We start from the raw sequence: 15,410 nt of genomic DNA on the forward strand, positions 1-15,410 counted from the left end.
TGGGGGAGGAAGGAAGGAAGGAAGTGATGACACGTAAAAACAAAGAACAGACTTTTTTTGCATCTCGTCTCTTTTAGATCAAAGAGATTAAAACTCTGGCCACCTGAAACACACACACACACACACACACACACACACACACACACACACACACACACACACACACACACACACACACACACACACACACACACACACACACACACAAAGATCACAAATGATCCCAAACACACACATATGCCACACACTTTCTCTCACAGTCTGCACAGTTTCACAGCTGGGGCTAGCTAAAAAAACACTGAGAACACACACACACACACACACACACACACACACACACACACGACAGGAAGTGAGACAGCAGAAACGGTCTGAGTTGTGACACTGTGTGTGTATCTGTGTACGTGTGTGTGTGTTGTATGAGCTGTTTAGTTCACTCTCTTTGACAAGCACTACCCCACACACACACGTACACAGACACACACACACACACACACACACACACACACACACACACACACACACACACACACACACCTCCTCCCTGTTTCTCACTTTTCTTGTCTCGTTGTCAGAGACGTTAAACAGGAAGTGGTTTGTTGGTGGTTTCACATTCACTGACAAAGAAAGAAGACAAACAACACGACCTCACATACAAAGAAATGAAAGAAGATAAAATCTAATTGACTTTTAAAATCTCTTTTAAAATCTTCTGTTTCAGTTTTACACTCTTATCTGTGAGTGGACACATCTCACACCAACAGCAGATAGATGACACGTTCAGTTCATCGTAAGTTTGTTTAGAGGCTTCATCTTTCTTTGACGCTAGCTGGTGAAGTGCGCCCCCTGCTGGGAGACTGATGTGCAAATAACTACAGTGAGAGGACATCAGAGTGAAACACACAGAACTTTTTACATAAAGTGTTGTTTATTAAATTAAAACAAATTTAAAAAGGCGCAGTACAAGAATGATAAAAAATAGATATATAAACTGAAAGTTCAGTCCTTCCTTGTTTTGGGTTTTGGGGCTGAAACAGACAGAAAAGACAAAACTGTTAGAGGAAGAAGAACAAACAAACTGACAGTGGGGGGAAGAGGAGGAGAAGAAATCTAAACTCTAAGAAGACAAGATGACAGAAAAGATGAGGAGAGGAGAGGAGAAAGGAGGAGAGGAGAAAGGAGGAGAGACAAGAGAGGAGAGGAGAGGAGAAGAGAAGAGAGGAGAAAGGAGGAGAGACAAGAGAGGAGAGGAGAGGAGAAGAGAGACAAGAGAGGAGAGGAGAAGAGAGGAGAGGAGAAAGGAGGAGAGACAAGAGAGGAGAGGAGAGGAGAAGAGAGACAAGAGAGGAGAGGAGAAGAGAGGAGAGGAGAAAGGAGGAGAGACAAGAGAGGAGAGGAGAGGAGAGACAAGAGAGGAGAGGAGAGGAGGGGAGAGAAAGGTCACTATTGAGAGGGAGTATCTTTTAAACTGAAGAAGAGAATAAGAAAGATGAGAAGAGGAGGTAAAGAAGGAAGCGAGGACAAGAAGTAAATGAAGAAGATTGAGGGAGGTAGAGAGAAAAAGAAGAAAAAGAAAGCTTTTTATTCTTCACCGTTTGGATTCTCCTGTTTGTAGAACGACTTCAGCATCTCTACAGCTTCTTCTGCTCTGTGGCCTGAAACACACTGCACACACACACACACACACACACACACACACACAGGTTAGAGAGTTACAAACATTATGATGCAGAAGGTATGTAAACAGACAAATCGTACACACCTTAAATGTGTTCCCTGTGTGAGGTAAGTCTGCAGAGGAAACATCCAGAACTGAACCACAGCCTCCAAACCGCTCGTTCCTGCAGCCGTACACGACCACGGGGATGTCTGACCGCTGGTTAAGAAACAGACACTGAAGCACACACAGACTATACACACACAGATACAGTATTTAAAACACACACTTTGGGGGGGGGGGGGGATACTGCTGAGGCGCAGCGCTGCAGCACACATGATGCACGGCTCCACGGTGACGTACAGCGCTGTTCTCTTACACACGCTGCTCACGTCCAGGTTGCTACAGCGACACCAATCCAGGAGCTGATCCAGGGCGACCATCTCTGCGTGGCGCGTGGCCTAACACACACACACACACACACACACACACACACACACACACACACAGACACACACATACACACACATTAATATAAGGTGTGCAAAGCTTTGTGTGTCATGATCTGTTTGAAGCTGGAATTAGCTTGTACTTTCAAAAAGTGGTTTGTGTCATTTTTTTCTTACATTTCTGGTCTCGTTGACTTCGTTTCTTCCCTTCCCCACGACTTGATCGTTGTGGACCATCAGACATCCCACCGGCACCTCTCCGTTCTCCAGAGCGTCTTTGGCCTGCAGAAATACATCACACACAACAGCATGTCAACACGTGGAGACCCCACTGCACATTCTTTCAACCAGAGACTAAACTAGTTAATGTGTTAAAGGTGACATATTCTCCTCCTCTTCTTCAGTGTAAATAAGTCTCAGAGCTCCTCAAAACATGTGTGTGAAGTGTCTTGTTCTAAATCCACTCTGATCCTGTATTTGATCATGACTATAAACCCCTCTATTTCAGCCCTACTCAGAACAGGCTGTTTCTGTGTCTGTACCTTTAAATATGTAAATGAGCTGTTTCTGACCACGCCCCCTCTCTGGAAGGGCTTGGGTGTACTCGGTCTTTCTCGCTCCATGTCCTATTGTTTACGGTGAGAAGGCAGACTCAGAGGGCAGAACAAACACCTAGCTGTGGGAGTGTCACCCACCTGGGGGAGGGGCTACTGCCCTTTGTGATGTCATGAAGGGAACATCTCCAAACGGCCTGTTTGAGCACACATTTTCTGAAAAGTGGAGCAGGCAGAAGACGGAGAGGATGGACTTTTCTCATATTTTGGGGGGTTTGTAGACGGACTAGAGACACATGTTAGAGTTAGAGGAACATGGTGAAGTGGATTATGCATCATATGTGACTTTTACTTTTCTTACAGTCGTTGATTCATAGTTTTTTTTATTACCTTTTGGATAACCTTGTGATGCCTTTACAACTTTATTAAGCTCATAATTAAAGGAAAACGTGCTTAGAATGAAGGAATTATCTCAAAATGTTAAGTATAATAGATGATTTTTCAGTAGTTACTTTGAAATCTGTTACTCTAAAAAAACTTATCAGGCACATGCAACAACATATTCAATCTTTTTAATTAATTTATTACCATAAATGTGACGTATCTCTCACCATGTCAAAGGCGCTGCACATCCACCTCTCTGTTTCCTCTTCACTAGGAGAGAAACTCTCCTCCTCTGTTCCCATGGCAACTGCGACGACTTCACTGCTTTACTTAAATAAAAAATGACATAATGTTTGCGCGTTTAAAAACTGCTTTTGAACTACTTTAATACATCATATTCGTGCCATGTAGTCTGCTCGCCATGCTCTTTAGAACGACAGGGGACGATAATACTTGACGGACCAAAATCCAGACAACAACAATCGACCTGCTCGATCGATCGTGCCTTTCCACGCTCATCCTCGTGTTTGCGTTGGTTGCGTCAAGTGAGCGACAGTTAGTCACATTCAAAGCGGAAGTAAAATGTATTTTGGATACAAAATAAAAGTACGACTCCCTACCTTAATGTTGGGCTTCATTAATCGGATCATGTGTCCTATGAGGGACAAAAAATGACTAAAGTATGAATAAATAAATGTTGGGAGAAATGCATACAATAATGTATAAATAAATAAATAATTAAATAAATGCATCAATAAATATATAAATACTGAAAACAATACATCAATGAATAAATAATAAATACACTTTGTTAATGAAAAAGGCTATTTATATATTTGTACATGTATTTATTCATTTATTAGCGTATTTCTACAGTTATATATGTATCAATGCATACATTTCCACATTAATTGAGTTATTAATTTATTTCCATATTTTTACATTTACACATCTATTTATTTCTGTGCCCAGGTCGTAAGAGGAAAAGTATATATGTAAATTTACTTCTGTCTGTTTTTCAAAATTGAAAAGGACGGCCCACTTAATTTACAAATGTACTTTTCCTTGTACTACATGGACACAGAAATACAGAAATAAATATATGAATATATTTATTTATATATTTATTGATGCATTTATTTAATTATGTATTTATTTATACATTATTGTTTGCATTTCTCCCAACATTTATTAATTTATTTATACTTTAGTCATTTTTTGTCCCTCATAGTGTCCTGGAGAGATATATCAAAATATAAATATCTCTGCCTATCAAATAAACGGATAGACTATGGCTGAGCAATTGCACTCTACATGTACTAATAAATGACAAATAAATGGTTTTATTCTGAAAAAACAACCGGAACTTCTATAACTCACTATGCGCAACTTGATGGAAACACTTTAGCACTTTTGACAGTTTTCACCCAAACGGGGGCGTGGTCACTCTGGCGAGCCGGAAGTGACGTTGGACTGCTCTTGTGAATGCTAACACGGAGTAGCCCGAAAGTCTTCAGATAAAATGTCCGTGAAATAGTTATCACGAAGTTCAAAGTACGGAGTGGTGTTTTTTTTTTTTTTTAGTTTAAGTTTCTAAACTTCTCAGTCTACAAGGATGTTTTCATCTGTGTGGAATTTTATTAAACGCCACAAAAGGAAATTTATTTTCACCGGAGCTTTTATCGGAGGTAAGTGCTGTTCCTGTTAGCTTCTGTTAGCTTCTTGAGCTAGCTGGTAACTTAGCAACACGCCGGACCTTCCTGAGAATATGACATATTTATCATTATTTACTTTATTAAAACAGGCCGAAATCATCCTAAAGACTCAAATCTGTTAAAACATTTGAACTGAACTCATTTTAATTCAGACTTTGCAAACAAACAGCTGATCTTTAAATTGACAGAAAGTTGAATGAGGTTCGGCGTGGCCTTCCACCCAAAACATATTAAACCATAAAGCTGCTTTAAATTATCACAACAACAGATCAATAATGGATTAAACTTACATACTGACCTGCTGTGATGGAGATTTCTCCCAGGTGTCTTAATACAAACTGAAAGGTGTTTTATCTTGTCTTATATTTAATTGCTGTACAAACAGTATTTCGTATATTTATCTTTGCTTTTATTAGACGTTTGGAGGGTTTTATTGTGAAAATGTGAAGGTATGTACATCCTTCCCCTTAATGCATAATGCTGGATTTCAAAGTTAAACCCAGAACAGTTATTATTTCAAATCACTTAATTGCTTTTTCTTAATTATTGTTGTAACCAGGACTTATCGCCTCCATGGAAAAACACTGATTTAGACATCTGGGGCTTTATAGAACTAGAGCTGTTGGACATGGACCAAATATCATATCTGCATGATCTTTAGCTCAATGTCAGAGTAAATGGACGTGAAGTTGTTTAGCTCTTTTCTAGCCTTCTGACTACTCAAACTGCAGGTCACACCTCCACATTCACACACTGATGGTAGAGGCTGCTGAGTGAAAAGTCCATCAGAAGTAACTCATCCATTCATACACATTTATAAGCCGCAGAGGGAGCAACTTGGGGTTAATGGTGCGTTCCATTTGATTTAGGAAGCCGGATATTTTTGAGCTGGAAACTGGGAAGAACTTCAGAAGCCAGTAGAGTTAAAATCCAACATGACTGCTACATGCATCAACAGTAAAGTTTAAGATGTAACTGTTGTGTTTATTAGCAGTTTAGTCCTCTTTTTGTCTAATTAAATCAATCACACCGATGGTATCGTGCAAGTTCTATCTGTGGACGAGTTGTCGTGTGATTTTTCACACAAAACTAAAACGTACTGTGTTGTTATCGCCACATATTAGCTAACAAAACAAAGGTTACTCGTGGAGGTGACCATGCAGCTCGTCCAACTTGTTGCCAACTCGGGTGTGACATCTTTTCCAGCTCGGTATATATCGCCTTGCCCTACTCTTACGTCCGTCTTCTCGATCCCTCAGGAGTGTACTTTCTGGGTAAGTATGCTCAGAAGAAGATCGGGGATATCCAGGAGAAGGAGGCGACGGAGTACATCGCTCAGGCCAGACGACAGTTCCACTTTGAAAGCAACCAGAGGACGTGCAACATGACAGGTAACGCCTTCACCTCCATCCTAATGAATATCAACGCTTTTAATATCCCTCTGAGTTTTTTGTTATAAGTCACTGATGACTTCAAAGTAAATGTTTAGAATGAATCTCTGCTCATATCAGCACAAATCATTTGAAGTGTGTTCGTTCTGTGTGCAGTGCTGTCCATGCTCCCTCCACTAAAAGAAGCCATCATCAATCAACTCAACTCAGAAAGCCTCACTGCACTACTAAAGACCAAGTGAGTCTGATTTCCTCCTGGATTCAACCAGTCAAACAATCTATCATCTGGTAGATTTAATATCTGACTGCTAGTTTGTTGACATTGTTTTTAATGTTCCTGTGTTACTAAACATCTCTGTTGTGTTCACCTGAGAATAATACGTGTATTGTAATATGTGGATCAATAAAGGAAATCTTCTTCTATCTTACAGACCAGCCAACAAGCTTGAAGTCTGGGAAGACTTAAAGATCATCAGTAAGTTCCACTCTGTTCAAGCACAGATCAAATGCTAACTTTTGAACAACATATTTGATCACAAACGTTGTGCGTCTTTTTTTTTGTGTGGGTCAGGTTTCACCCGCACCATCGTCGGGGTGTACAGCACCTGCATGCTGTTGGTTCTCCTCAGAGTCCAGCTGAACATCATCGGAGGATACCTGTACCTGGACAACTCTGTGAGCAAGAGCGCAATGGTGAGGACACACAACATGTACGAGCTTCTGTCCCTGATACAACCTGTGTATCAATCCAAATACCTCTTTGTTTGGACACTGAGTTATAACCAAGACAAAATAATTGAAAGGGAAGAAGTGATCATGGGTCATTTCCTTAGTGTGTTTGACTGTCTGTGTTATTTCCTGTCAGACTCCTCTGGCTCCTCCAGACGTCCAGCAGCAGTACCTGTCCAGCATCCAGCACCTTCTGGGAGATGGTAGGATGATGGACACACACACACACACACACACACACACACACACACACACACACACACACACAAAGATCAAGACCTCACACACACACACACAGCTCTGTAAAACACTGTTCACCTCAGTCTGTCTGTACATCTGTGTAACGTCACCTCTGACTGCTGACTCCGTCTCTGTGTGTGTGTGTGTGTGTGTGTGTGTGTGTGTGTGTGTGTGTGTGTGTGTGTGTGTGTGTGTGTGTGTGTGTGTGTGTGTGTGTGTGTGTGTGTGTCTGTGTGTGTGTCTGTGTGTGTGTGTGTCCAGGTTTGACAGAGTTGATGACGGTCGTGAAGAGAGCAGTTCAGAACTCACTGGGAGGGTGAGTGTCCGTAACTCGTCATTATTCACATTTTCATCCAAAAAAAACTTTGATTATGTTGGAAAAAAGTTCCAGGAGCTACACGGGACATTTTCAAATCGCAACCGACTTTCTGAAACAATCAACAACTTTGATTTATAACATGTTGAACGGGAGGAAAAGGAGCAAACATTGTCTTTTAAAAAAAAAAGTTTTTGCTGAATAAGAGACTTTTAAAGGATCAAAGACCGATCAGAGTAGCTGTCATGTGACTCTGTGTTGTGCCGTCAGCATGTCTCTGAAGCAGAGTCTGTCTCTGCTGGAGTTGGAGCAGCAGCTGAGTTGGATCAGGGCGGAGGTGGAGGCGGGATCAGAGCGGCCGCTGTCCTGGTACATGCTGGCTGACGACGAGAACGCGCTCGCCGATCAGGTAAACAGAAACCCAACATTGTTCACAGATATTTAAAAAAAATCACCCGAGTATGTGATCCATATCGTCTCCTCTTCAGGCCTGTGGGCTGACAGAAAACGATGCCGTGACCATCAGGCTGTTAAATGAGACGAGAGACATGTTGGACAGGTAGAAGTCACACCTGTGTGTTTGTTTGATTTCACACCCGTTGACTTGTTTTGTGTTTTTGTGACTCTGATGTGTGTTTTTTTTTTTTCTTCAGCCCAGACTTCGGCACCGTCCTCAGCATCTGTTTGAACCGAGGCTTCTCTCGTCTTCTGGACAACCTGGCCGAGTTCTTCCGCCCGCCTCCTGGTGACTCCTCCCCTGAGTCCGCACCTGACAGGTGAGCCGCTTAACCATCGAGACAATATTTACTCATGATGTTTACAGCTGATTGAGTCTTGAGTTAAACAAAGAAATGAATGCAGACTCTTTTTAAATATTTTAAAAACACTCCAGAGGGGCCGGTGGCCTAGTGGTTAGATCCTGATCCCCATGTACAGGGGCTGTAGTCCTTCAAGCGGGGCGGCCCGGGTTTGAATTCAACCTGAGGGTTCTATCCTGCATGTCATTCCCCCTCTCTCTCTCCCTCTCTCTCTATCTTCTCCCTCTCCCTCTCTCTCTCTCTACCTCTCTCCCTCTCTCCCTCTCTCTCTACCTCTCTCTCTACCTCTCTCCCTCTCCCTCTCTCTCTATCTTCTCCTCCTCTCTCTCTCTCCCTCTCTCTCTCTCTCTCTCTCTACCCCTCTCTCTCTCTATCTTCTCCTTCTTCCTCTCTCTCCCCCCCTCTCCCGCTCTCTCTCTACCTCTCTCCCTCTCTCTATATCTTCTCCCTCTCCCTCTCTCTCTCTCTCCCTCTCCCTCTCTCCCTCTCCCTCTCTCTAATAAAGGTATAAAAAGTAATGTGTGTGTGTGTGTGTGTGTGTGTGTGTGTGTGTTTCCAGTCTGTCTGCAGTGAGTCTTCCGCTGGCAAAGATCATCCCCATCATGAACGGTCAGATCAACACCATCTGCAGCGAGACTCCCAGTCACTTTGTTCAGGTGAGAGCCGACAGATCAACTTGATGTTGTTCATGGTTTTCTGCTCGGTCCGCTGCTAAATAAACAAAAGACAAACAAACATCAAACAGGTCAGGTTGCACTTGTTTGTCGTGTGTTTGGCTGCACACATCGGGAAAAGTCCACACTGCAGATCGATAATGAAACAAAAGACGGCACAAAGAGTTGTTTTTCAATACCTGTCGCTGCTGTCCGTTCAGATACAATATTTCAGTTTGAATGCTTTGAGTACGATATATTCATTATACTTATCAAGTGTGTTACGACCCTGGCTCAGGGGAAGAAACATAAAAGAGTCAAAAACATTCTGCTCAAAGAACAAATGCTCAAAGAAAAGAAAAAGTTGTGGCTGAAGCTGTCCTTCTGATCCTGGCTGCAGATTTAGAGAGAAGGGGGAGGAGCTTGACTCAGGCTTTTGTGGCCAGTCCACAGTGAGGAGTGATGATCCTTTTTGTAATCCACATAGCGCCCTCTGCTGGTGACAGAGAACTTCTAGTGTAATTCAACGATATGCAAAAGAAATGCTTTTGCCCTGGTAAATAAATCTCTTAATATCAGCGATAAAATTAGCTGATACCGATAGTCGCTTGATATGCTAATATCGGCCGATATTATCTCCTGGCAGATTAATCGGTTGAGCTCTAATCTGATGAAAGTTTTAGAATAAAACAAAACAACGTCCTGATGGCAACAGAGAAACTTCACTTCAAAAACAATATGGAGACTAACGGTGATCTTTCTGTTCACACTTCTCTGTCATCATCTAACCAGGACCTGCTGATGAACGACCAGGTGAAGGAGTTTGCCGCCAACGTCTATGAGACCTTCAGCACGCCGCAGGAGCTGCAGAAATAAAACAACGGAGCATGAGGAGGAGGAGGAGGAGAGGGATGAAAACAGAAATGATACAAGCCTCTGGACTGTGACTCCCTCCTTCATTTTCCATGAGACATTTCCTCCTCCGCATCCCGCAGACTTCTCACTTTGTGACGGATAATATTTGAGGGAGAAATGACCACGACATATCTGCATCTGGAGAGTGTGTCACTCTGTGAACAGCGCCATCATAGATTCATAAACTGCTGCAGAGAGACGCGACTCTCGGGCTATCTCCCTGGGACAACTGCATCTTGGGAACTGGAGTCTTGTTTGACCTGGTGATGTAGTCTTTACCCCAGAGAGAAAGGAGAGATGCAGGAAAACGCAGAGTTCTGTGAAGGAGTATTCAGGAATGGTTAAACACGTGGATGCATCGTCAGCTCATCACAGATTTTAGGAGTTTTTTTTCCCCCCCGTTTTCCTCGAGCAGTGGTGAGTGTTTTATACTTTCTGTTCTCTCTGCACCTTGGCTGAAGGGTTGGTGTTTATATTTTCACAAGTGTATCAAGGTCTGTAGGGGGTTTCATGCTTAAAAATTGTGATTATGATTGTAAATAAGAATCTGTTCTTAATGACCTGCCTGGTTAAATAAAGGTAAAAATAAAATTATTTTTAAGGGGGGTTGAAACACCAATATTTATGGTTATTAAATTTGTTCTTTTCCTTGTCAAGATCACAAAGAATCTGAAGTTTTTGGTTAATTTTAGCAACACTACAGATTCTAAAAATCCAACAATCAAGTGAAACCAGATGAAGCAGCTGATGTAATAACATTAAGCACAGCTGATGCCACTCATTGGATGAAAAGTCAAAGGTGTTAAGAATTAAGAGGACACTCAGTTGTTCAGTGTTATCTAAACGATCTGGTTCGACAGCAGTTATGTGATTCATTCTTTTCAAAACATCCATAGATCTAAAAACACAAAGTTCAGATTTAGGATCTCATAGTTACTAAGAACCAGTTTGTCCTGTAGTTCCTGTTTTGCCCACAAGGTGTCACTCTTCTTCAGCTGTAGTGAGGGCTTCGTCCTAAATGTTTTCTCCTGCTTAAGTCACAGGAAACAACAAGGAGGATAATGGCCTAACACTCTTCCTTGCACCAAAAATAGCTCTAAAATGTTGTGGTTATTTCCTTCACAAGTGGAAAAGAACAATGTTTGAGAATGAAAACGTTTAATGTGCAGTACAGTGGGTTTCCCCCAGGTCTTTATGTTTGATGCTTTTCAAGATTTCTGTGACTTCTCCAAAAGTTGAAGCTATTTGAGGTTTATTCTGTGGGTGAAATCTCCCAAGTGTTATCAGAAGAGCCGAGAAATCTGAGACAGGTTCCTAATTTACCCAGACGGTTCTCTGAGCTGCTGCTGCTGCATGTTGTCCAAATCTTAGCAAATCAGGTGTGTTGAACTTATCACACAGATTAGATACTCACCTCTATGATTCTGTATTCAGTATCTGAAGGCGGAGGATTGCATTCTGCTATCAGAAGTGTTCTGTTTTTACTTCTGTAGTATGAATTCTATCGTCTACTAGAGTTTCAGCAACCTCAACGATCGTAGCTTTCCGTCACATGACCGGCGTGGAGACTTAGAGCGCAAAAAGAGTTTGGGAAAGTAGCGTCCACCATTGATCAATATGTAGAGCTGCAGCGCGGGCTTTGTAATTTTCCATCACTTCAAAACGTTGCATGTTTACATCACCAGACAACCACAGAAAAACAGATTATAAAAAATCAACAACTATGAGATTTTGGCCATATCGACCCTTACACCGCACACGGGGCACCATTTAAATCGCTAGAAACGGCAAAGTCCTTGCCAGAACTTAATTTTAGTGATGTTTACTTTTATTTACTGGATAATCCTTCAACTTAAGCTGCTGCAGGATGACAGTCTACTAAAGTACAAACAGCTTTATGTTTTTTCCATGTGTCTATTTGGAAAGTGATGGGCAAGAATTTCATCGTCAAAGCATCATTGAGCGCTAATTAGCTAACATTAGCTAGTTAACGATCGCATCAGGATCACTGTCCTCTGTCAGTGTTCTGGGGTAGCAGTTTGTCTCCTAAAGTCACAGCGTAGCGTCTAATAGCGTTAATCCACAAGCTCCTCCTCCTCCCCATGTTTTCTTTCTCAGATTAACTTCTGTAGAAGAACAACCCGGACTCGTCCCCTCGTCGGTTAGTTCATCCAAAACAGTTTGTGCGCAGAGTAAAAAAGGCACTGAACCGCTGAAATAAAACCCTGGAAGTCATCAAATGAGCTGTAACTCATTTCTATCAGCATGCAAGTGGAGCTAAGAATCTACTTTTAGGTGTCAATGCATGGACCAGAAGCCCTTAACGCTTATAGAGATACTAATCGAGCACAGAGAGAGGGATATAATTAACTAAGAGAAGATTAGAGTTAGTGAGACGATATGGAGGACGGTTTAATCATGACCCCCTCCACTCGTGTTTTTTTAATCAATATTCAGTCAAGACACAGACACCGAGATTACAGCGTTCATCCAAGTAACCAGAGCGTTACTTTTTTTACTGACAAATCAAACACTAATCAAGCTTGGCTCATGTTTTTTTGGCCTCTCAGTTAGTGTTATATAAACATTGGTGGGAAGAGAAGTTAGGTTTTTCTTTTTCTATACCTGACAGCCTCTTCAATGAATACTAACCTCTAACAGTTTCATTCAGCCGATGCTTTATCTGTCATGGTTGATGTATTCGGTTCACTTTTGTTTCTAGAGAGGGGGGAAAAACACCTCGTAAAGTCCTCTGATTGGTCAGTCAGGTCCACAAATAAATAAAGGAAAGCCAAGTTTTGAACGTCAAAGAAAATGTTTGTACAGCTGTGTTTGCCTCTGGACTTCACCAGAAACCAGGAGGAGAAAAGGCGAGTGGAGCTCTTCCTGTCTTTTATGTCTGTGGGTGTCAGAGCAGGTGTTCGCCTCCTCGGCACATCAGGTGACCATTGAGCTCGCTTCCCTGCATCATTAAAACAAACAGGAGAGAATGTAAACCTCTGTATATGATCAAAGATGTTGTGTTCTTTTGAAGCACGACGTCCTGAATGACAGCTGAAATGTATGTTTGTAGCAAATTACTGAAGAGATAATAAACCTAAATTGTGATTTCATATACATTTTTGTAGTTTTTTGTTTCCTTTTTATTCTTTCAGACTGCAATTATTTTTGTTAAACGTGAAAAAAAGATGCTTCATCAGGTAGCAGTGAGACTATTGTGTCAATAGGGGGCAGTAGAAAACAGCAGAAGAAGATAAGATCCAGCTGATTGGAAAACACTGGTCTTGGAAAATCATTCACTGTGTTGTGAAAAACTTTGACTCATAACACCGTGGGGATTAAGTCATTTCTTGATTACTGATTAATGAATTTAGATAAGATGGTATTTTTCCAAAACAGAGATATGGCATTTCACAATAAAGCCCACATTGGTAAGGAGAGTACATTTCCAAAGACAAATCTGTTTTTTTTCCCCCCTCAGTTAAGTGTTTATGGAGAAGAAGATTAGAGATGAACACAAGTGCTCCTATTTTAGGATCAGGACTTTATTTATTACATCCTGTTATTTAACAGATCCGAACCTGGGCCGCCCGACTGGAGGACTATGGCCTCCATATGGGGCGCATGCACTAACCACTGAGCCACCAGCGCCCCACTGCTGCATCTTTGAATGTCTCATTTCACTTTAACAAACTCTCAGACAGCTCAGCTGACGAGTCCAAAGTAATATCCACCTTATGACATCACACATTGACCTTTGTTAGCGTTCCTTTGAGCTGTTTGACAGTTGTCAACCTGACAGTTGTTTGGGATCCTTAACCACTTACTGTTTCTGTGTTGAAGTTCATGCCGTCACCTTTGATCTACCAGAAGGGCCTTACTTTATTTTAAACTGTAAAGTGAAGTACTTTCAGCTTGAGACAGTACAAAATTTCAAAATAAAAGCCCAAATTTTTTATTTGTAAATTCAAAACATGCGATTAAAAATGCGATTCATTGCAATTAACTCTTGAAATTTTGTAATCACAATTAAATTTTGTAATCATCTGACTGCCCTCATAAATTATTCTGAAATGAACAATTATTACATCAACATGTTGGCCTCATGTTGTGCATCATGATTTGACTTGCAGTGTCTCAAACATTTAGCTTAGTTGTCCCCAAAACTTTCCAGTTACCTGACACGTCGGGTTAAGGCGTGAAAGCATCGTTAGTTTGAATCTCTGGGAGGTTTCACATCATCCTGAGGGCACAGCTTTCTTTTCTAAATATATTTTAGATGTGATCAATTTGTAAGGCAAAATAAATCTGTACCAGCAGTTAACACTTTTCATATGTTTTAAAGAGGACATATTATCCCCCTTCTCCACCTTTTCAAACAGTCCCCCTGTGGTCTACATGAAACATCTGTGCTGTGCTTTGGTCAAAATATAAGAAGTGGATTTTTCATAATACATCCCCTTTAAAGTCCAGTTACAAGGCTTTGAATTATGTCCCAGATAAATATAAAAGTGAATAATGTCACTTAAGATATTTTTAATAGCTGTAGGATTTTACTGAATTCAGAGGAATAAATCTTACTGCTACAACATCCCGCAGATTTCCCCACATAACCGTGATTTAGCATGATGTATTCGACAAACCAAACTTGATATCGCTTTGGAGGTTGAAGATAAGACGAAGCTGTTGGGGAAAAAAACAAATATCTTAAGCACTGAAACCAAAAGCTGACATAAAACTATGTACAAAGGTCAAAGAAGCAGCTGAGAGGAGGAAGGAGCCTTTAAAACATCGCTCAATCATCAGCCTGATAAAGTTATTATATTTCAGGCAAACACATTTAAAATCAAACTGTAACTTAAGACAAGTACATGAGAATCGGGGAGTGGATTTACGTGCGTCTGTGTGTGTAATGGGACACATAATGACATTCATTCTGTTCCTGGTTGAGTGTGACTCAAAGATGACGTCATCTAATTCACGGACCCCATCTGATATTTACCTTATAAGGACAGTAGAGGTTTTTTTTTTCTGGTTGGGTGGATGCATTGAATGGTTAAAAAAAACCATATAACTGAACTGCTGTCCTGTGTAATCAGAGGCACATTTTGGACTTTCTTCAAATCTTCATGTGTTTAAATCTGCATAACTGAGATTGAATTCTGATTTGATAGGAATCTGAACATGTTGATGTACTGTCATGAAGAGGAAGGATCATTTACTGTAAGTGATGTGACGTAAGTTTCTTAAATACAGTGTCAGCACTGAGTCCTGGGTGCTGACACCGGTGTTCAACCGGATAATGAATGACAACACATTAAAACAAATGTCTTCATGCTGTTAAAAAAAACAATTTTTGAAGTGTTAATATCCTTCAGCAATGCTTAATCAGGAAAGATGTTTCCTAATCTATTTATAAAAGTCCCAAGTTTTCCTTTCAGATAACTAGAAGAGACAGAAGAAAACACTCAATATTCGTAGTTTTTACTATAAAAATATGTTTTTATAACAAAGGACTTCACTTTCAGACCGCTATATAACAAGTTACAAATCTTCTTTGCGAAAGAAAACAGAAACACAAAGCAAAGG

General features: G+C 41.0%; 2 protein-coding genes across 2 annotated transcripts; one reads left to right on the forward strand and one right to left on the reverse strand.

Annotated features, from left to right (window-relative positions):
- Positions 1-909: 909 nt before the first annotated feature.
- On the reverse strand, positions 910-3,517 carry adat2 (adenosine deaminase tRNA specific 2). Its single transcript, XM_061051499.1, has 6 exons — positions 3,272-3,517; positions 2,284-2,388; positions 1,968-2,118; positions 1,763-1,869; positions 1,593-1,665; positions 910-1,028 (listed from the first exon to the last, which is right to left on the reverse strand). The coding sequence occupies exons 1-6, from the start codon at positions 3,344-3,346 to the stop codon at positions 1,000-1,002; spliced, it is 540 nt and encodes a 179-aa protein (XP_060907482.1). The 5' UTR covers positions 3,347-3,517; the 3' UTR covers positions 910-999.
- Positions 3,518-4,510: 993 nt separating this feature from the next.
- On the forward strand, positions 4,511-12,934 carry pex3 (peroxisomal biogenesis factor 3). The gene is made up of 12 exons (XM_061051543.1): positions 4,511-4,732; positions 6,019-6,150; positions 6,307-6,388; positions 6,582-6,625; positions 6,722-6,843; positions 7,016-7,082; positions 7,381-7,435; positions 7,706-7,844; positions 7,924-7,994; positions 8,089-8,211; positions 8,813-8,909; positions 9,699-12,934. Exons 1-12 carry the CDS (start codon positions 4,660-4,662, stop codon positions 9,780-9,782), a joined length of 1,089 nt encoding a protein of 362 aa, XP_060907526.1. The 5' UTR covers positions 4,511-4,659; the 3' UTR covers positions 9,783-12,934.
- The last annotated feature ends 2,476 nt before the right edge of the window (positions 12,935-15,410 follow it).

This window comes from Labrus mixtus, chromosome 12 (genome assembly GCF_963584025.1).
Source record: "Labrus mixtus chromosome 12, fLabMix1.1, whole genome shotgun sequence".
In the NCBI taxonomy this organism is placed as follows: Eukaryota; Metazoa; Chordata; class Actinopteri; order Labriformes; family Labridae; genus Labrus; species Labrus mixtus.

Bases quoted from the DNA above. Each gene is read 5' to 3' on its own strand.
- adat2 (XM_061051499.1), bottom strand. From the start codon at position 3,346: ATGGGAACAGAGGAGGAGAGTTTCTCTCCTAGTGAAGAGGAAACAGAG. The intron at 2,119-2,283 runs GTAAGAAAAAAA...TGTGTGTGTTAG, and splicing joins AAGTCAACGAGACCAGAAAT to GCCACGCGCCACGCAGAGAT. The intron at 1,870-1,967 runs GTATCCCCCCCC...ACCAGCGGTCAG, and splicing joins TGCAGCGCTGCGCCTCAGCA to ACATCCCCGTGGTCGTGTAC.
- pex3 (XM_061051543.1), top strand. From the start codon at position 4,660: ATGTTTTCATCTGTGTGGAATTTTATTAAACGCCACAAAAGGAAATTT. The intron at 4,733-6,018 runs GTAAGTGCTGTT...TCGATCCCTCAG, and splicing joins CACCGGAGCTTTTATCGGAG to GAGTGTACTTTCTGGGTAAG. The intron at 6,151-6,306 runs GTAACGCCTTCA...TTCTGTGTGCAG, and splicing joins GAGGACGTGCAACATGACAG to TGCTGTCCATGCTCCCTCCA.